We start from the raw sequence: 20,852 nt of genomic DNA, 5'->3' as shown, positions 1-20,852 counted from the left end.
TTGTTGCTAGGCATTCTCCTACTACACTTTCAGATGCTTTATTTAAAATGAAATTTCACTTTTAAGCAAAATAATGTAATTTTTAATTGATGAGTTACAGAAGTATATTAAGCAGTGGTTTTATGAAGAGTTTTTGGTGGTCTGTACTTTAAAGGATTTAATGTGGTGGTGGCTACACTTGACTTGGGTATGGCTTTCTACACTGTTTTAGTAAATAGGTATCACTTCTGCATTCTGTTTTTTAAGCATCTACTCTGTTAACACTGGAATTTTTCATTTTGTTTTTATTTTAAAAGTTAAGTAAAGACCTATCTATTTAAAATTGCTGTGTCTTGGGACTTTTGCTTCTATTATAGTAAAGCATTAGTCACACTACAACACTTGCTCTGAGGACAGACCAGTGGCACATTCACCTGTGGCCAATGTGAGATCAAGTCAGCATGTGGTATTTCAGTACAGTAGGTTTGGGGCTGGTATGCATCAATATAAAAATGCAGATGAGGACATGCAGAACACACACACACACACACACACACACACACACACACACACACACACGAGTGTGGGCACATATATATGTGCCTGCTGCCCAGAGCCTGAACCTAGGACCTCTCGCATGCAAAGCATGTGATCTGCCACTGAGCTAGCCCCACCCCAACCCCATATAATACATCTTTAAAGTATCAAAAATGATAGTAGTTGCTATCTTTCAACTCCTAACCTCTGCTATATGAATATTACCAATATCAACTCTCTGAATCTACACAGTGTACATGTGTGTTGGAATTTGTCTTGCATAATAAGGATGGGGCGGGCATTCGACCACAACTGTCTACTTGCCAAATTTATCCATTGGATGTCAAGATTTTCAGATATTTTGGAAATTTTATACTTGCCTTTCAGATTCTATTTCTAGACACCTTGGAATTTTGGGGTGTGTGTGATTTTATGAATATATTCTAGTCAGGTTCCTTCAACTTAATGTAATGTTTCATCACTTCTAGAAGTAAATAAAAACATCTTACCTATAAGATGCCAACAAATATCCTGCAGTCAGGATTTTTTTTTATTAGTGGCACCCACAAATTCTTCAAATTGAAGACATTTATTTGTTCACTTTAGAAGTTTCCTCACATAGACTCCATTACCTGGTACTTCTGTCTTCAAAGCTATGATTATTAAAGTGGTCAGCTTTAACTGGTCAGTCTTACGTCACTGTGTATCCTCTCTACTGCTGCAAGCCGTAGAAATATGAAGTAGGAATTCAGCTGGTACTGACAGAGCTAAAACCTGACATAGCCAAGGCCTCTGCCAGAGGGAAGCCAAAACTCAAGGTGTTTTGGTGATACTGGCTTTTGAATGTATCAGCTGTTTCCTACAGTGAATTTCTTGTGTGCTATTGTAGCTTTTCCATTTGATTCTTTTCCCAAGAACTTCTAACAGTGTGGCTGATAATTTGTTGGGCACAATTTCCCCTATACTTTGGGGGTATTTGGATAACATTCTCCAGCTGTGTTTGAAAACAGTCACACAGTCAAGACCCCTTTCCCATAATCAGGCCTATTTTCCTCTTATTCTAGCATAGACTTAGAGTCTGCCTTTCTGCAATCATCTTCATTAGCAGACAGTCTGGCCAGTACCATCTCCAGACAAAAGCATTTCATCTGAGACACTTCTCAAACATCCAAGGACAGACTACAGATAGATGAGCACTAGAGTACCCTGAGCTCATCTCACCTACAGATAGGAGAAGCTAACCTCACTAACCTTAAATCCTTAACTCCTTACCTTCACCCCGGTTTATTAATACAACACCCTAACTTAAGGGATTTACTGCTTGCGATTCCAGGATGGTGTTCAGCCATCTGCTAGTTACTGAGATAACGTAAATATTTCCACTGACCCAATGAGACAACTGCCAAGGCCAGGTGGATAATAAGTGCCAATCTTTGTTTCTTGTACAAATTAAGCTTAAATCTTCCTCTTTCATTAGTCACTCCCCCTTTGGGTTGTAAATGAAAGCTGATGATTACTGCTCTGTGTTTGGATCTTATCACCTCTCTCTATGACCCTGAAAACTTCAAGTCTCACATTGCATTGCCAAAGAATTACCGCTTGTAAGTGTATATAAACCAGTACCCCCATGGCACTTGTGGAATTGACTTAGAAGAATAAAGTGAATGGATTAAAAGAGCTGAGTGTGCATAGATTCATTCAATATCCCTCAGATTAGATCCCAGCTGCTTGCAACATCTCTTCTGGACTCTGGAAAAGAGTTATCTGGGGCTGGACCCCAATAGCTTTTGTTACTCTGCCTCTATGAGTTGTTTCTAAATCATAACCACTCAGAGTGAGCCTGTCTTAGGGCAGAAGCTTCTGTGTCAAGGGTAGAACTGGGGCTACCCAGGAAAGAGAGACCCAGAGCTCTGCCGCTTGGGCTCTGACACATCTGGATAGACTTCATTGGGGAGTACTTGAGGGGACCCAAGCCTGCAACACTGAATTAAGTAATCTTTATGACTCATCCAACTCTTAGTTCTATGATCTGCTGTCCTTGATTGCATAGGGAAGCTGAAAGGCAGAAACTCTTTATCCTGCATCCATCATCATTCATTACTTTACCAGCCATTCTAGCAGATGTTAGTAATACTCCCAGTCGAGGTTGCTGAGAATGTCCTGTTATGAAAGCCATTTCTGTGCCATTGTGGCATTGTTTCAGGATTGTTTGGTGTTTTTCTTGCTTTGCAGAGCAGTGCTGGGTATGTGTACCTGCAGAGAGAGCAGCTCCATCTACTTAGAAATGACTAATTCTTGGGATTTCCTTTGGAGTTGTCTTTGAAAGAAAGGATCTCTGTCTAAATTTGATTTCCTGCTTTAAAGACTTACTCTGTGTAAGTTGGACTGTCGACAGCAACCATTGTTTCTCTAACAGAGCAGCTGTGGGGTCTTCAAAGTATGAGAAGCAGCAGAAAGAGCATCCCAGCCAGGTGTGTTTTTGCATTAGTTCAGTTTCTTCGGGTTGGAATGATCAGTAATTCATGGTTTATCTCATTAGAGCAAAAATGTTCTCTGTCCTTTTCTTTCCCCACAGTATTAGGTGCTGTGTTTCCTTTTATATAGTGATTGCTTTGGTGGGGGGAGACGGGTTATTTTTACAAATAAGATCACAGTGTTGACTGTGAGTTCTAAGATAAGGAACTCCACTCTGCATGTCTGTTTTCACTTATAAAAGAGTCGTTTTCAGAATGCCTAAGGTCTTATGATGATATCTCAGAATTACTTAACTTTTTAAAATACTTTTTGAAAGTATATTTGCTCCTTCCCTTTCTTCCTTCCAACCTCCAGTGTACCCCCTCCCCTCCAGTGCACCCCTACCCCTCCAATGCATCCCCACCCCTCTAGTGCACCCCCACCCCTCCAGTGCACCCCCACCCCGCTCTCATTCAAATTCATGGCCTCTTTGTTCTTTAATTGTTTGTTATATACACGTGCACGTGTGTATATTCCAGAATACATAAATACAATCTGTGCAGTCCACATAGTGTTACTTGTATGTGTGTTTCAGGGCTGATCATTTGGTATTGGCTAACCAGTTGGTGTGCCCTTCCCTGGGGAAGGCTTTCTCCCACCCTCAGCATTCCTTGGCTGTCTCTAGTTCTTTGTCTAGGGTTCAGGCCTCCTGAACTTGCCCCATCCATGTTAGCATGACTGTTGCTGTCATCCTTGTTCAGCTAGTGTGTAGGCAGCCATGTTGGTGAGACTTAATAGGTGTAGTTTCTGGCATTTCTAGAAGACAGCAGTCTCACGGCAAACTCCCTGTTCCTCCAACTCTTACCATTTTGACCCCTCTTCCACAGTAATCCCTGAGCATTAGCTGCAGGTGTGGTGGTGTAGCTGTATCTCTTGGGGCTGGGCTCCATAGAGTGCATTTTGGTTTGGTTGTGGTTTTCTGTAATGGTCTTCATCTGATGCAAAGACGAGGGGTGAGAACTAAGCTTGTATCTGAAGGTTTGGAACTAAAACCCTCAAATAAAAAAGGATGTGCAACATTTGTCTTTCTGATTCTAGATTACCTCATTCAGTATGATCTTCTCTAGTTCTATCCATTTACCTACAAATTTCATGATTTCATTTTCCTTACAGCTGACTAGTATTATATAGTGTGCATGTACCACATTTTCATTATCTGTCCATCAGCTGAAGGACATTTAGGTTATTTCCACTTCCTAGCTATTGGGAATAGAGACACAGTGAACATGGCTGAGCAAGTATCTGTGGAGTCAAGTCATTAGGGTATATTCCAAGGAGTGGTATAGCAGGGTCTCATGGTCGACTTATTTTCAGGTTTTTGGGGATTCCCACACTGATTTCTAGAGTGGTTGGACCAGTGAATGGACCCAGCAACAATGAGTGAGGGTTCCTTTTCCCACATTTGCTGTCCATTGTTTTGTTGTTCTCTGCCATTCTCACTGGGGTAAGATGAAATTTCAAAGTTGCTCAAAGAAATCTTCCTAATTGCTAGGGACACTGAACATCTTTTGAGATACTTCTTAGCCAGTTTTTTTGTTTTTTTCCTCTTTTGAGATTTCTCCATTCAGATCTCAGGCACATTTTTTTTAATTAATTGACTGTTTTGATTTGTCTTATTTTTTGACCTCTTTTATATATCCTGGTATTAGTCCTCTGTCAGATGTATATTCAGCAAAGATTCTCTCCCGTGCTTTTGGCTTTCTCTTCACCAGACTGATTGTTCCTTAGCTGTGCAGAAGCTTCTTAGTGTCATGAAGTATCACTTGCCAATTGTCAGCCTTAATTCTTGGGTAAATGAGTCCTCTTCAGACAGTCCTTTCCCACATGTCCTGTGTCATGTAGAGCACTGGCTGTGTTTTCTTCTAGCACGTTCATTGTTTCAGGTTTTGCATTTAGGTCTTGGAGTTCATTTCTGTGCAAGGTGATAGACGCAGGTCTAGTTTCATCCTTCTGCATGTTGACATCAGTTTTTCCAGCACCGTTTGCTGAAGATACTTTATGTTCTCCAGTGTTCATTCTTGGCACCTTTATCAAATATTAAATGGCTGTAATTATTTCTCCTCATGTTTGGGTCTTCAGTTTTGTTCCTTGGGTCTACAGGTCTGCTCTTGTGCCAGTATCCTATTGTTTTTATGACTGTGGTTCTGTAATCTATCTAGATCTGGAATGGTAATCACTCCAGCATTGTTCTTCTTTCTCAGGGTTGTTTTGACTATCCTTGGTCTTTGTGGTTCCACATGAATTTGAGGAGGGTTTTGTCTTGTTTTGCTTTCTGTTTCCTTCTAGACCCTAGAGAAGGATGTGCACGTCTGGCTGGCTGGAGAGAGTGGATGTGGGAGGCCTACAATTTTTTATTGTTTTGGAACTCCATGAGTGTATACAATGAAATATGATCATATCTACGTTCGATTCTTCTTTCAGCCCCCAAGTCACTGTAGCACATAACCCTTCTGACTTCATGCACCTCTATAAGACAGGATCTCACTCTTTAGCCCTGGCTGACCTGAAACTCACTATGTAGACTAGGCTGGCTCCAGACTCCAAGAGATCTACTTGTCTCTACTTCTCCAGTGCCCGGGATTAAAGCTGTGCACCACTATATCCAGCCATCTCTCTTCCTTTTGAATAACCCATTAAGTCCAGTCAATGTCGTCCATATGTTTGTAAATGTGCATCCACCCGCTGGAGTATGGGCAACCTACTCTAGTAGCTATAGTTTTTTTTTCCCTTGGCAGCTGTCTACTGCTAATTGCTCCTCAGATGCGGTGGAGCCTTGGGAGCTCCTACCCGATCCATGCTGGAATTTTGGTTGGCTTCGTCTTGTGCAGGTAACCATAGCTATGATTCCATGAGCACAGCAGCCATGTCATGTCCAGAAGACAGCATTGCACAGCTCTCCTCTTCCTTTTGACTCTTACATTCTTTTCACCTCTTTTTCTGGAGAATCATGGAACTTGGTGAAGAGGGGGGTGGGAGGTGTTGATAAAGATGCCCCGTTCATGGCAGAGCACTCAGTCACTTATTCTCAGCTCTTTAACCAGTTACATTTTCACAGACTTTGCTTTAGAGTCTCTTGCTGTAGTGTGATTGGCGGCTGTATTATGAGTAGCTGTTTCAATTCCTTTATGGAAATGGGAAAAAGAATAGCTAAATGTGCCCAGTCTACAGAGAAATCTTTGAGATGTATGCATCTTAAGTAGTCTACATAATTATTCTTTTTTTTTTTTTCTAGACAGGGTTTCTCCATGTAGTTTTGGTGCCTGTCTTGGATATCGCTCTGTAGACCAGGCTGGCCTGAACTCACAGAGATCCGCCTGGCTCTGCCTCCCGAGTGCTGGGATTAAAAGTGTGAGCCACTGTTTGTAGCTGGAGCGTTTTCTCTCCTGGTCCCGCCAAGCCCCGGCAGTCTGACAGCCCACTTATTAAATAAACACACAGATGCTTATATTATTTAAACCGCTTGGCCATTAGCTCAGGCCTATCATTGTCTAGCTCTTACTCTTATATTCAGCCCATTTCTATTAATCTATACTTTGCCACGTGGCTCGTGGCTTACTGGTACCTTACATCTTCCTTGTCCTGGTGGAGTCTCCCCCTCTGTCTTCTTGTTCCCTCAATTCTCCTCTCTGTTAGTCCCGCCTATACTTCCTGTCTGGCTACTGGCCAATCAGTGTTTATTTATACAAAGCGATATCCACAGCAATTGTTGCCCGGCACATAATTATTCTTAATCCCTTAAGCTTTTGTAAGTGAGGTCTTATGAAAGCCTGTCACCTGGCCAGGTAGAAACTCCTCCACCAAAGCCTGTTGCAGCCCCTTTCGCATTTGCTTGCGAGTGGACTGCATCCTTGTTGAGATTCCTCTAAGTGAAAGCAGTGTGAAGAGGTACTCAGAGCACAATGGGGAAGATTTGCCAATGGCAGTTTGCCTCCGAGAAGAGAGAATAAATAGGTCAAAATACTGGTAGTCTTGATGTAACCAATTACTAACTCATTAAACAGACACTTCCTAAGTGCTGAGGGACTGGGGCAGGGTGCACTGTATGGGGGTAAGAACTCCAAAGGTGAGGAGGACTCAGTGTTGTCTTCAAGTAGGTCACAGTTAAGCAAGAAAGTAGTGAAGGAACAAGTGGTGTGTATCGTGCTGTAGCTGTCACCAGGAAAAGGCATTTGCCCCCGGGGAGAGTCCACGAAGGTAAGGAGCTGAAGGCATGCGATGTTATTCTGTGTTCTTGGACACGTGCAGGAGGGGAGAACAGCTCAAGCAGAGAAATTGGCTAAGTTTTAAAATTACGTTTTATTTCTTACAAACTTGCTGCAGAGTGTGTGTGGCGGTCAACAACAGCTTGCTAGGGTGAGTCAGTTCTCTCTTTCAACCATGCGGGTCCTGGGACTCAAAAGTCAGATCATCAGGCTTAGCAGCAAGCACCTTCCCCCTACTGGCCATCTCGCTGGCCCCCAGCTAAGGAAAATGGGTGTATTTTGAGGTACAAGTACTCCGTGATTGGCAGGGTGAAGTGGTGGCATGCAGGGTGATGAGGCTGAGGCCGAAGAGCCAGCAGTAAGTTCATGACAGAAAAGGTTCTTTTCATTTTCTAAACATGATAGACAGCACGATAGATAGACCCGAGCATACAAGGTCTCATTAGGAAGCAGCTGCAGAAATCCCTTTGTTGGTAGAGGACCTAGTGGCGTTTGGCAATGGGAAAGGACAATAGTGAGAGAATGAGGTGGCCAATCAGTGGACTCTAAATGAACTCTTACTCATTGAATAAAGCCTATACCCTACTCAATGAACCATCAACTTACTGAATCAGAAACAAGTGCTATTGGCAGTGAATGGGCTTCGTTCTCAGTAGGGTCTTCCCTCTGTGAGTCTGTCCTGGGGGACATTGAGGAAGTTTCTACACTCCCGGAAGTCAAGGTGGCTGGAGTTTGCACTCCCAGGCTTCCTTGGAGATGATTAGCAAAGGAAAGAAGACAGGATTTGAAACGACTAAGATGTGGTTGATAGAGCGGATGACAGAGAAAGAGAAGGCATTTTTTCCCCTGTGGAACTTGAAGAAGGATGAAGTGTAAAGCCGGGATCCAGAACTGTAGTCAGGCAGCATCCGCGAGGAGGAGGGCAGCCAGAGGCTGTGGCTCAAGCTGTCAGCATCTGCCTTGGCCCGAGGAAGGCAGGACAGTTGCCGAGAGACTGCTGGGTCATTCTGGAAAGCAGGAGGTGTACTGGGAAGTGCCAGCCAAAAATAGCAGCTTCACACAAATCAGATGACTGCGCTTCTGTGACCTCGGCAGGCTCCGGGTGGCAGAGGCACACGTTGTAAATGAAACTAACAACTAAATGTAGACTCAGGAACAGAGGAGGAAGACAGACAAGCTCACTCACGTACACACTGTGTTTAGCAAAACAATGTAAGCTTGCCAGCGACTCGTGAGCGAGCCGTCAGGAAAAGAGAGTCTGAAGTTCTTGGCAAAGGAGGGCACTACTGAGAATTAATAATAATACCCGTTACTACTAGCATACGTTTGAATGGGCTTGCTTTCTCTGTTAAGCATATGACTCAAGTATGTAAGAGTGTGTGTGTGTGTGTGTGTGTGTTTAAGATAGGGCCTTACTATATATAGCCCAGGTTTCTCTCTAAGACTCTAGATAGCCTAAACTAGCTCAGACTCCTCCTGCTAGATTATAGGCAATATGCCACCCACACAGCCTTGGGCTGACTTTTTATTTTATTTGGAAAAAATAAAAAATTTCATAGATTCATTTCCAATATATTCTTTCTAAAAATGTATTCTCTCTACTCTTAAATTGGAAAATTACAGACTTTATAAAACGCTTCAGAGTTCATATGTATAAATTTGTATGGCAACCCAGAAGGGCAAAACACTTGATTGATTGATTGATTGATTGATTGATTGATTGATTGATTGATTTTTTGCCCCAGAACGAAATATGAGGAGGGACTCAAAGGCAAATAATACTTGGATTGCAGCTTAAGGAGAAGGATCTCCAGGCTGAATGTGGTGGTACATGCCTGAAATCCCTGGGAAGTAGAGTCAGTCAGATTAGGGTTCAAGGCCATCCTCTGCTCCATAATGAATTCAAAGCTAGCTCCATGAGACCCAATCTCCATGAGGGAGGAATAACTCATTGAAGAGGTGGTAGCAGAATGGAATTCTAGAAAGAGGAAATGGCTTGGAGAAGCATTAAAATGCACATGTTCAGGGAATAGCAAAAAGTAGTTCAAAGTAGGGCTGAGTTACAAGTTAGCCTAGACTATGAGGAAAGGGTAAGAGCCAAGCAGAGAGTGTTTGTCAGGAATGGTCTGTGAAAGATTTTAAGATGTAGGAATGAGTAAGGCCAGTAAAATTGGAGTGTCTCTCTTTCTTCTCAAGGATGGTGGTAATTGTTGAGTTTCTGAGTTGGTGGAACTACCCTCAAGATTTCCTTACTCCATGAACATTAGTAGTTCTTGTGGTAAGGAAATGTCTTAGGAATTGTTGATAATAGGTACGTCAACAACTCCCAGTTGCATAATGGCCCTAGAAAGATCCAAATCTTTTTCATGTGTTTTCTTTCAGACTCCAGAAATAGCACTGGCAAAGGTTCAGAGAAGGCAGAAATTTGCCAGAACATGTGCTTTAAGAACCAGCCCCCTCTTTTTGGAAGTTTTTCTGAGACAGAGCTCTTACATGTCCTTTAGACTTTGTTACCTAACTTTGGTGTCCAGATGCATCGTGTTATGGATTATCTGTGTGTTTAAAAAAGCAAATCTTTTTCCTTTCTCTGACATAACTCAAGTCCTCTAATTTGACCCAAGTCATAATTTTGATATGCACCTTTCTCTTACTCAAAACTCTTAGTCTCAGATCTTTGTTACTGCTTCCACAAGGGATTAAGAAACATCACAACACAAGTACTAAAATACATCATTGTTTTAAAACACATAAATTCATGAATGGCACTGAAAATAAAAAGTGATTCTATTTATAGACCCTGAGTTCATGCTCCTCCCCGCTAAAATCAAGCCCAGACATCATTCCAACCAGGACATTAAAACAGTTCAACAGCACCATGACATAATCTTAAAATCATGGAAAATGTCATTATTGTGTCAATCAAATCAAACATAAAAACTTAAGTCTGCTCAGAGTTGGATGCCACATTTCAGTAATGGAAAAGAAGGCCTTTTTGCAAACTGCTTACCGGGGTACACCCACCCATCCAGCATTTTGTTGATTATTCCAAAGCTTGTTTATACTCCAAGCTCATGCTTCTCCCTCCTCTGACTGCTAACTTACTGGAGGGAAGAAAGTTAGAAATGGTCTTTTATCCCCCACAGCTTCTAAGAGCCTTCATGGGAACTGAACGAGGGTCTGTGGTCTCCCAACTACAGTCAGGATCCAGGAGCAAGCAGGGAATGGGGATGATGTCAATGTGTGCAACTCCAGGATACCTGCCAATGTGTCTGCAGCAGTAGTCAGTATTGCCAATAGAAGAATATTGTCGTTGTGTGATTCTGGATGCAGTTTATATGGACTATCCACAGGTCCATCCCATACTCTGCCAGCCAATCAGAGCTATTTTTTCAGATAGCTGGGCAGGCCTTGAGTTCCATGACTGTTATTTAGAATGAGTTTTCAACTTCTTCTAAGCAGAGTTATGAACATCCCTGGTATTGTTAGTAGGAACTGGAATTTTAAAAAAAATTACCTTTTCTCAAACGGATGAATTTTTTTTCTTATTGGCATCTGATATTATTTATAAAAATTATTAGTGAATATATTAGTTTTCTTTTCAAACGCTGAATATCAAGCCAAGAGCTTTGCTCATGTAAGGCAAGCCTGTGCAGCTGAGATATATCCCCAGTCCTGGATCCATTTCTTATGCTGGGTTATCAGTCAATGGTTATTTTTTTATTAAGCAGTTCTCTCTCTGTAACTAGATCAAGATGTGAAACCATTGGCTTCAAACAAGTGGGATTATTTAGAGCCCCTTTATTCTTTAAAAAAGCATACCTATTGATCAAAGGACCCATCTGATTGGTAGGTACAAATATTTTCTTTTTTGGTTTTTTTTTGAGACAGGGTGTCTCTGTGTAGCCCTGGCTGTCCTGGAACTCACAATGTAGACCAGGCTAGCCTCAAACCTGGAGATCCTCCTGACTTTGCCTCCCAAGTGCTGGGATTAAAGGTGTGCACCACCACCGCCCAGCAGGTAGTGATATCTTCATTCTGATTGATCACAATCGCTCCAGAGAACCAGAGCAATGCAAGCCCTTAACCTACAGTGATGCCTCTCACTTGATTGTCACAGATGCTCCAAGCCTTATAGACTTTATAGATCAAGCCTTTCATTGTAAATGACACAATTAATACTGAGACATTAGCTGGCATCCTTTTTCCAATTTTTCATAAGTGGTTAATAAGAGAACTAAGAATGAAACCAAGATCTCTTTGCATTCACCAGTACTGTGCTAAGAAAGAAATTAATGTGTCTCCTTATGTTTCTCCTTCTATATTTGGAGACCAGTGAACTTAGGAGAAACACTGAAGAATACAGTTTGTTCCCTAAACTAGAAGAGAGAAGAAGATCCCAATCTAGGGGATCTGCTCTGTTAACACAGAAACACATTTTACTAATTTATTTAAAAGAACACATCCGTAACTGGAGGCGGAGCTTTCTGTCCCATAAGCCCAATTATACCTGGCAGTCACTTCCAAATTACCCCTCAGAGGCTTATATTATTTATAAATGCTTGGCCAATGGCTCAGACTTTTTACTAGCTAATTACTTCTTACATTTAAATTAACCCATATTTCTTAGCTATGTTTTGCCATGTGGTTCATGGCTTGTTACTTCATTTTCTACATGTCTTGCTTCCTTGGTGGCTGGCTGGCTGGCGTCTCCTGAATCTGCCCTCCTTCCCATCATTCTCAGTTTGGCTTTCCTGCCTAACTTCCTGCCCAGCTACTGACCTGTCAACTTTTTATTAACCAGTGAGAGTAATACATATTCATTATGTAGAAAGGATTGTTCCACAGCACACATCATAGTCTTCTAATTCGTCATGGCCCCAGCCACCTCCCGCTGTCAATCAAGGTCATGGTCTGGGTACTTAAAATGTATTTTTTGATTTTGTTAAGATTTATCTATATATTTTCATTGATGTGTATGGGGAGGGAGTGGCCATTGAGGTCAGAAAGGGCATTGGATGCCCTACAACTAAAGTTAGAGGCGATTGTGAACCAAAGTGGATGATGGGAATCTAAATTTGGTCCTTTGTAAGAGCACCTAGTGCTCTTAACCTCTGAGTCATCTCAGCCCCATAAAATATGTTTTAGATAACTTATTCAAATGTGTCCTTTTAAGGAAGGTATGATACACATGCCTTAAAAGACACTCACTGTAAGGAGGTCTCTGTCTTCCTCTTATGTTTCAAAGCGACAAAAAGCATTCTTGACCAGAATGTTTAATCCTTGGTCTCGTGCAAAGAGTAATCAAAGCTATATAGTTCTACTTAAAGGAATGCATGTCCGACCACAACTTTACTGAAAACAAATAACTTGTAAGTACAAATATGTACTCTGTTAATGACCCCCATACTCTTTCAAAACGTATTTTGAGTTATGGCCACATCAAGAACTTTAAACTCTGAATTTTTGTTGTTGTTATGTCCTATCATGAATAAGAAATGTGGCTAAATGAAAATGACAGCTCACTGGTCCCATTTTTAAAGATTTGGGATAAAGGGCGGAGGCTTTTATCCCAGGCTTGCTTGACACTTTAGACTTTATTGTTACCGTATTTGCTTTAGTATGTGAATCGCTTTCCTTCAAAACTGCTTAAGCCACATGTAGTACTGTGTGTCTGTAAGTCATGTAGTACTGCCTGTGTCTGTAAGTCCAGCACTTGGGAGACGGAGGGAGGAGGAGTGTCACAAGCCAGGGGCAAGCCTAGTTTTACATAGTGTATTCTAGGCCAGCCAAGACTATACAGCAAGATTGTGTCTCAAAAAGAAATAGAAACTTGCCGTACGGTGTCACATGCCTGAAGTATTAGCACTTGGAGGTGGGAGCCTCAATTAAGAAAATGCCTCCATAAGGTCGGGTTGTAGGCAAGCCTGTAGGCATTTTCTTAATTAGTGACTGATGGGGGGGGGGGGGATCCAGACTATTTTGGGTAGGGTCATTCCCTGGGCTGATGGTCCTGGATTCTATAAGAAAGCGGGCCAAGCAAGCCAGTTAAGCAGCACCCTTCATGGCCTCTGCATCAGCCTCTGACTCCAAGTTCCTGCCCTATTTGAGTTCCTGTCCTGACTTCTTTCGATGATAAACAGTGATATGGAAGGGTAAGCCAAGTAAGCCTTTTCCTTCCTAACCTGCTTTGGTCATGGAGTTTTATCACAACAGTAGTAACCCTAACTAAGACTCTTGATAATGGGGGGGAAATGCTTACTTTTTCCAATTATCTTTGACAGGTTGCCTCTCCCAGAGCAGACGTTCATGGGCTACTGGATAATTGGTCAGGCGGGAAATGGGATGCAAAAGATCTTGTGTCCAGTCGAAACATCTCACATTGACATAAAGGTTGTAATCCTTATTATTTCCTCTTAACGTTGTCTTACAAACTTTTCAAATATTCTGTACATACACTCCCTGAGTCTGAGGAATGACTTACCAAGTGCTAGGCTCTTTAGCTTCTGTGCCAACTTAGAGGTCAGTCTGACCCACATGGAATTTAATGTAGGCCATTGCTGTTGGCCAAACAGAACTTCTAGGAGCCAATCTTGGGTTTCAGGGAGTCAGTCGTGTATATTGTATATTTTCCTTAAAAGGTTACTCTGTGATATTTGTCTTTACTTTGTGTTTGCTAGCACCATTAAATTGTTTTGCTTTTTTAATTTTTAGCCATACATTGTTGATACTGTCTTCCCATGAAAGGGAAAGGGTTAATAGTCATTAATTATCATCAAAATCATTCTGAGCATTTCAAGTATAAAGAGCTCCCCTCTGGGCAGTCAGGTACCTAAAAAATCATTAAGAAGCAGCAGGAGGAGAAGTCGGGGGGCACACTGGACTCACTGTTTCAGAATAGATGTCTCTCTGTCTGCTGCTATCCCCACTTCGGGGATCTACATAGACAGGACAGTCAACAGGCCTGTAAATGACCGAAAATTATATATGGTAGATTTTGTGCTCACTGGAGATTCTGTTGTAACTACAACATTCTGCCATTTTTAACACAATAACAGTTGTGGTACAGAAAAAAGATGTTTTCTTCCACCAAAGTAGTGTTTAGAAAATCAGGGAGTGAGGCCTAGTCTGCTGTTCCCTCCAGGGAGCAGGGACTTGTCAGAGCTGCCCCTCTCTTCTGTCCCCCCACCAAATGTCATCAAAGAGTGATCAGAGAGCCTAAGTCACTTCCTGCAGTGGTTTTTCAGAGTTTTGAGAAGGATACAGTTTGACTCTCCAGTCTCCTGGGTACACTCCAGATAGGAGGGGACGTGGACACCGATGTAGTCCAGATATCTTCACTAATGAAGGACTACAGGGCAGGCAAGTCAGTCATTGAAGGTTTAGTTGTGCCATAGGGTTCTTCCGGGAGGTCACAGCTAGCTACCCAGAACTGATATTCACAATATTAAGTTTGTTCCTTTGCTTATCTTTATATTGAATGATTATAACTGTATATGAAATATTCCACCTTTCATTAGTAGCACTAGTGATTATCAGTCAATTGAGGGTTTTTTGGTTTGTTTTAATGTCACATTTCTTTTAACATTTCATTTAAAAGGCCCATTTCCACCATCACATTACAGTATAATGATTTCACAATCCTCCTTCACAATGGAAATATATTAGATCCTGATTTGTTAACTTATAAGTTATTCTGCTGGTTTGGACAATGCTGGGTCTTGCTATTTGGAGGTCAGAGCTGGTTCTTGGTTTAGGAAGAAATGTAGTCATGAGAAATCTTATAGTGCTTTACACATGGTGTGCTCCATTAAAACAAAAGCAAGTGAGAAATTTAATGAGCTAGTATGTATGAAAGCACACATGAAGGGAAGTATGTGGTTTTCTTACTGTTTCAAGTATGAGAAAGTGGAGTATGTCGAGGTAGTAAATACTGAACTGTGCGTTCTGTATTAAAAGAACTGTTTTGGTGACCACGCAAACATCTTCTCTAAGACTGTCACTCTGTTGTAGGGTCCAGTACTTGCAAACATGGAAGAGTACCCAATAGAAAAACATGAAGCAAGATTCCTAAACTTCACTGAAGAATATGCCTCTTGGAGGTTCCCACTGGATGAAGTTAATTTAATCTGCGACATTGCTGTATCACATGGTACATCCATTTCTAATTTTGATCTTTTCCTCCTGCACTGATTTAAACACAGAGGGATTAAAATAATCCTGAGGCATCCAGAACTCTGTGAGAGACTTGGTGATTTAGTGGATCTGGATAGCAATTATATATAATTGAGAACTAATTTCCTCTAATAGTCTCACAAAATGCTATGGTGGACCCCACATAAGCACTGCTGAGTTGGTATGCATATGTCTGTTTCTCATTACAGTGTAGCACAAAGTTAAACACACCCAGGCCTGTGCTCAAAATAGAAGGGAAGAAGAAAAAGGGAAAAACATTGGATTTGGGGGAGGGAGGCTCGAATTCCAGCTTGGTGGTTTCCTAAAGCACAGCAGTGAGGCCTGGAGTGACTTGCCATCAATAAACCTTTAATGGTCTGGGACGCAGGTAGGGGAAGGGAGCGGTGGGCTTCTGGACTTCTGGACTGGTGCCATTACTGCCTAGTTCGTACAGTGGATCCTGGACACCTTTGCACTGGAGTGCCTCCTCCGTTGATGTCAGTTACTAAAGTAACAAAGTGGCAGCTGGGGGAAGAGAGGGGAGTCATGAATTTACCTAAGATGGAAATTACTGAGGAAGAAATCAGCACCTTGCTTTTGTTCCTTTAAGTTGTGCGGATATTACTCACTCCCCAAGTCAGCTATTGTAGGCCTTCAGATACTTGGGGGATTGGATGGTTGGTTTGTGGTAAGGATCTGCACTCTTAGCAGGACATGTGGCATTCACTGGTAAAGAGAAAGAATGTTTAAGAGACCAAGATGAAGTTTGAACTTTGGCGCTTGTGAGTGCACAGTGACCTGCCTGTGGGGGCCAGCAATCACCTGCAGCACTTCTCACACTTGCTCTTGCCCTCTGTTCTGAGTGCAGTATTCCAGGTAGCTCCAGCAGGCAGTCACGATAACCTTGAAAAGGGCTCATTTGCTTTCCCTGATAAATGTAACCCTTTCCTGTCAGAGTGAACCACGGTTGCAAACTGGTTTTCTTCCCTTTGTTTTTCTCTCTCTCTTCTTAAAAAGCCTAGTCTGCATTTGTCAGAAAAGAGCACTTTTGGGGTTGGAATTGAAGTGAATTATATATCTGTGTGTTTGAGCCAATGACCGAACAGCACTTAATGCCTGTAATATGAGCACAATTAATAATCCTGTGGTGCACATTCTGTCAGAGTTCCTACTGTATCCCTTACTGCCCCTCTTAACAGGAAAATGCTCATAAAAACGCTAACTTGAACTTAGTTTTGCTCATAATGGATACATTTAAAAGGCCCCTAAGTTACAAATTCTACTTTTCTGTCTGATACTTGGAACTGCTACAGCACAGTATCATATCACCTCTTAAATAATAAGCCAGATGTGATGGCACACACCTTTAATCCCAGCACTCCAGAGGGAAAGGCAGGCGGATCTCTGTGAGTTCAAGGTCAGCTTAGTCTACATAGTGAGTTCCAGGACAGCCAGGGATACATAGTGAGACACTATTTAAAAAAAATTAATAACAATAATAATAATATATCTTCTTCAGCCCTCTTCCTCCTCCTCCTCCTCTTCCTTTTCCTCCTTTTTCAGACAGGGGCTCACTATGTCTAGATAGCCTGGCATTTGCTATTTTCTTAGGGTTTCTATTGCTGTGAAGAGACACCATGACCATGGCAACTCTTAGAAAGGAAAACAGTTAATTGGGTAACTTACAGTTCAGATGTTTAGTTCATTATCATCATGGTGGGACATGGTGGTGCACAGGCAGACATGGTGATGGAGAATTAGGTAGCTAAGAGTTCTACATCTTGTGCAGGCAACAGGAAGTGAACTAAGACACTAGGTGTGGCTTGAGCATATATGAGACCTCAAAGCCCACCTCCACACTGACACACTTCTTCTAACAAGGCCACACCTACTCCAACAAAGCCACACTTCCTAGGGGTGCCACTTCATTTGGGGGCCGTTTTCTTTCAAACCAGCACAGCTCAGTAGCCCAGGCTGGCCTCAGGCTCACAGAGATCCACCTGTCTCTACCTCCCAAGTGCTGGGGTTAAAGGCGTGTGCCACTGTGCCCAGCCTAGTGGCTGTGTTCCTTGTAGATATTAGTTTATTTATTTAAATTTAACATATCTTTTTATGTACTATTAATAGTTTATATCTATGTACTGTAGCTCTGATATTTTGGGCATATTTGTATAAATATTAGATCTGGCTCATATACATACGTGATCCAGGTCTTCTTGGATTGTCCCAAATTTTAATACATTTTACCATCTTCCTTTTTATCTCCATTTGGGGTTAAGGACATAGGATTGCTGGGAAATAAATAAGTGATACACAGGTGACGCTGGAAGTTCTCATCAGACAAAAGCAGCTCGGTCTCTTCTCTCAAGGTGTTCACATTGAGACTCGCCCTGTTGACCAAGGGGGAGAGCTGCTCAAGCCAGAGGCCTTGGCATCTTTGGGGGCTTGCTTAAAGCACCGAATATAAGAGCCCACACTAGCTTTACAGATTGAGAACCTGCATTTTCATTCTGCAGGTGATTGAAACATATAGAGGCACTGGAATATGTTCTAGAAGCTAGAGCTAGGCAGGTACCTAGAGTGAAGAGAGAGGGCATAAGACGTTTTCAGACATGAATATTAGATTGGAAGTTAAGATCCATAGAGCTAGGCTGTGAGGGTTTAGCTCAGCGATAGAGGTCTTGCTTAGCATGCTCATTGCTTAAGTTAAATCTCCATTACCATAGCTTGGGAAAGGGAGACCACAGGGCTCAGATTTTTTAAAAACCAAATTGCTTATTTATAGCAAGAAAATCCTATGACCTAATAACTACATAAAAGAAGAAAACTTAGAGGATAGAAGATGTTGATAAAGTGTTTCTGAAAGAACAATAGAGGAAAACACTGGATCACAGAACACTTTGCTCCATACAATGAAAAGTTTCCTGACATTGAAGATAGTCAGATATTTAGTGGAGTTATCATCAGACATTGTGGAATTATTTGGGAGCCCGAATAGGTACTACTTCCCTGTATTACACAGTGTCACTCTGTCTACGTGGAGGGTAGGAGCAGAGTTGCTTCTTGGGGTCTTTGCAGCCTAACAAACCTAAAGGCCATGTGCTGAGCTTCTGACCAAGCTCAGGCTCAAGACTTGGTGGTGCTAGAACTCTTAGCCAATCAGAAAACTGTTTGGAAACTGCACAATTAATACATTTCTGTCATTCCAGAAAATGAGGAACATACTCTGTATGTAGCTGCATGTAATCCCGTCTCCTTATACTTTATGAATTTAACTGGGAAAAATGGCTTCTTTGTGGACTTCTTTGACGTCTTCCCAAGAATGGTCAGTGGTGCCTGGCGACCATTTCTGACAGTAGCACCACTGGGAAGTCCGCTCAAGGGTCAAGTTGTTCTGCATGAGGCACAGGTAAGGTACATCAGGCACTCACGAGGTACCAGTGTGGGAAGAGTGAGTTCTGTGAAGGAAAAGTCAAGTGGCGTCAGCTGTTATTGAAAACCTGTGGTTTCATAAAGATCCAGGAAGGCCGGGGTGTTGTACTGTACCAATACCACAAAGGTTGACTCCTGTCTCCTCTCTGTAGAGACTTGAGCACAACTCGCAAGTCTGGAAAGAGGTCACTGGTCAGTTTTCCACCTTACCACCATTGACAGTTAAGAAACTGTCAGTCTCTAAAGAGATAGACAGAAAACTAGTAACCCAGAAAATAAGCATTACATTTTCAGGTTGTGTAGCAGCAGGTGATGTCAGAGAGGGTGATGGAGATGAAGTCGGTTAGGAGGGTAATGGAACCAAAAGGAGCACCAAGGTTTCTCCTCTGAGGAGATAACATTTTATCTGGATGTAAATGACAGCCTTCAGAGATAGCCACAGAAATCCCCCGGATGAAATGTGCTGGCATCCTTGTGTGTCTAGTAAGGCTCAAGTTCTATCCATCATGTTTATGGATTAGTAAATTAAGATCTCACTAGTGAAAAGTCCAGATGTCTAGCTAGCATCAGGCTGAAAGTAATTCCAAACAGATGACACAGATCAAAAGACCAGTTATGTGTCAATTAGTGGAAATTCTAAAGGTCTAATTAATCTGCACTATACCAGCAGAAAGTGGTCTGTTTTTGTGTGCCTATTTTCTACCTAATATCTACCAGGTGTTGTACAAGGCACAGTGTTCATTTTACTAATCCTGTCTGTACTGCTGGGATACTGCAAGAAACAGCAAAGACGGTCCAGTAGTTAGGAGCACTTACTAACTGCTCTTGCAGAGGTCCCGTTTCCGATAGGGCAGCTCACAGTTGCCTGGCACTCTGGGTACAGGGGATCCAGTGTCCTCTTCTGACCTCTACAGGCTATAGCATGAACATTAGACACATAAATTTATGTACATGCACACACATACACATAGAACTGATAAATAAATAAATATTTTTGGAAAAAAAAAAAGCACACGTGTATATATATATGGTTTTTCAAGACAAGGTTTCCCTGTGTAGCCCTGGCTGTCCTGAAACTTGCTCTGTAGCCCAGGCTGGCCTCAAACTCAGAGATCTGCCTGTCTCTGCCTCCCGAGTGCTGAGATTAAAGGCACGTGCCACCACTGCCCGGTGACAACAAATATTTTTTTTTATTCTCAGTTTATAATCTGGTCCAGGATAGACAATAAGAAAAAATAAATTACTAATTCAATGATATCTTAGCTTAGAGAGTAAGAATCAAGAGAAAGAGAATTCAGTTTAAAATCAGGCAGACAGGATGGCCTGACCAGGCTGATGGAAGTGGACAGGAGACTGGAAACCTGGAAGAAAAGTGTAGGTGAAGGGAGTGGTAAGTTCTGAATTGCAGAGGCTAGAGCATCCCCTCTTCCTTTTTAATGGTTGGATGAGGGCGAGAGTGAGAAGAGGTGAGGCAGAGGGGGTGGTGGGAAGCAGATTGTGCAGAGTCTTGGAAGCAATGGGAAGGTTCCGGGCCCTAAGCGTGAAAAGGGAAGGCGTTGGAGGGGATGAGCAGGGAAAGCGGTCTGTCCCATTGTAAAGGGGTTTCATTGGTTGTTCCGTGTTATCTGTGAGTGATACGGCGGAATGAGGAAGACAGTTAAGAGTTTTTTGCAGTGAGCTCTCCAAAAGATGTTGGTGGCTTGGCGGAGGCTGAAGGTCCTCCGTGAGTGTAGACGTAGATGCGTTTTGAAGGTCAAGCCTGCAGGATTTCCTAGCAGAGCAGACATGGGGCAAGAGGGAGTTACAGGCAATGTCAAAATTTAGGGGGTGAGCAATTTGAATGGAGTTCCCATCACCTAAGACGAGGAAGGCGTCAGCTTAGACAGGAACTTGGGAAAATACCTCTACCAAGCTACCAAGTAGGAGAAGAGCACAGAGTTCAGGGCGTGGTGAGAACAAGAAATAGAAACTTGAGAGTCATTGGCATATTTATCTAAAGTCATGAGACTAAAAGAG

The 20,852-nt window shown here is 42.2% G+C and overlaps 1 protein-coding gene across 3 annotated transcripts in view; it reads left to right on the top strand.

The window, feature by feature from the left end:
* Vwa8 (von Willebrand factor A domain containing 8) overlaps positions 1-20,852 on the top strand; it is a 411,314-nt gene that overhangs the window by 287,550 nt on the left and 102,912 nt on the right. For all 3 annotated transcript variants that reach the window (XM_052732663.1, XM_052732664.1, XM_052732662.1), the window contains 3 exons: positions 13,514-13,622; positions 15,243-15,381; positions 18,614-18,813. In XM_052732663.1, coding sequence (XP_052588623.1) covers positions 13,514-13,622; positions 15,243-15,381; positions 18,614-18,813 — 448 coding nt within the window. The remainder of the gene's footprint in view (positions 1-13,513; positions 13,623-15,242; positions 15,382-18,613; positions 18,814-20,852) is intronic.

The sequence above is a fragment of the Peromyscus californicus genome, unplaced genomic scaffold (assembly GCF_007827085.1).
Source record: "Peromyscus californicus insignis strain IS unplaced genomic scaffold, ASM782708v3 Scaffold_12__1_contigs__length_115047231, whole genome shotgun sequence".
Taxonomy (NCBI): domain Eukaryota; kingdom Metazoa; phylum Chordata; class Mammalia; order Rodentia; family Cricetidae; genus Peromyscus; species Peromyscus californicus.
The sequence above is the reverse complement of the archived record's forward strand: the minus strand, read 5'-3'. Positions and strand labels throughout refer to the sequence as shown.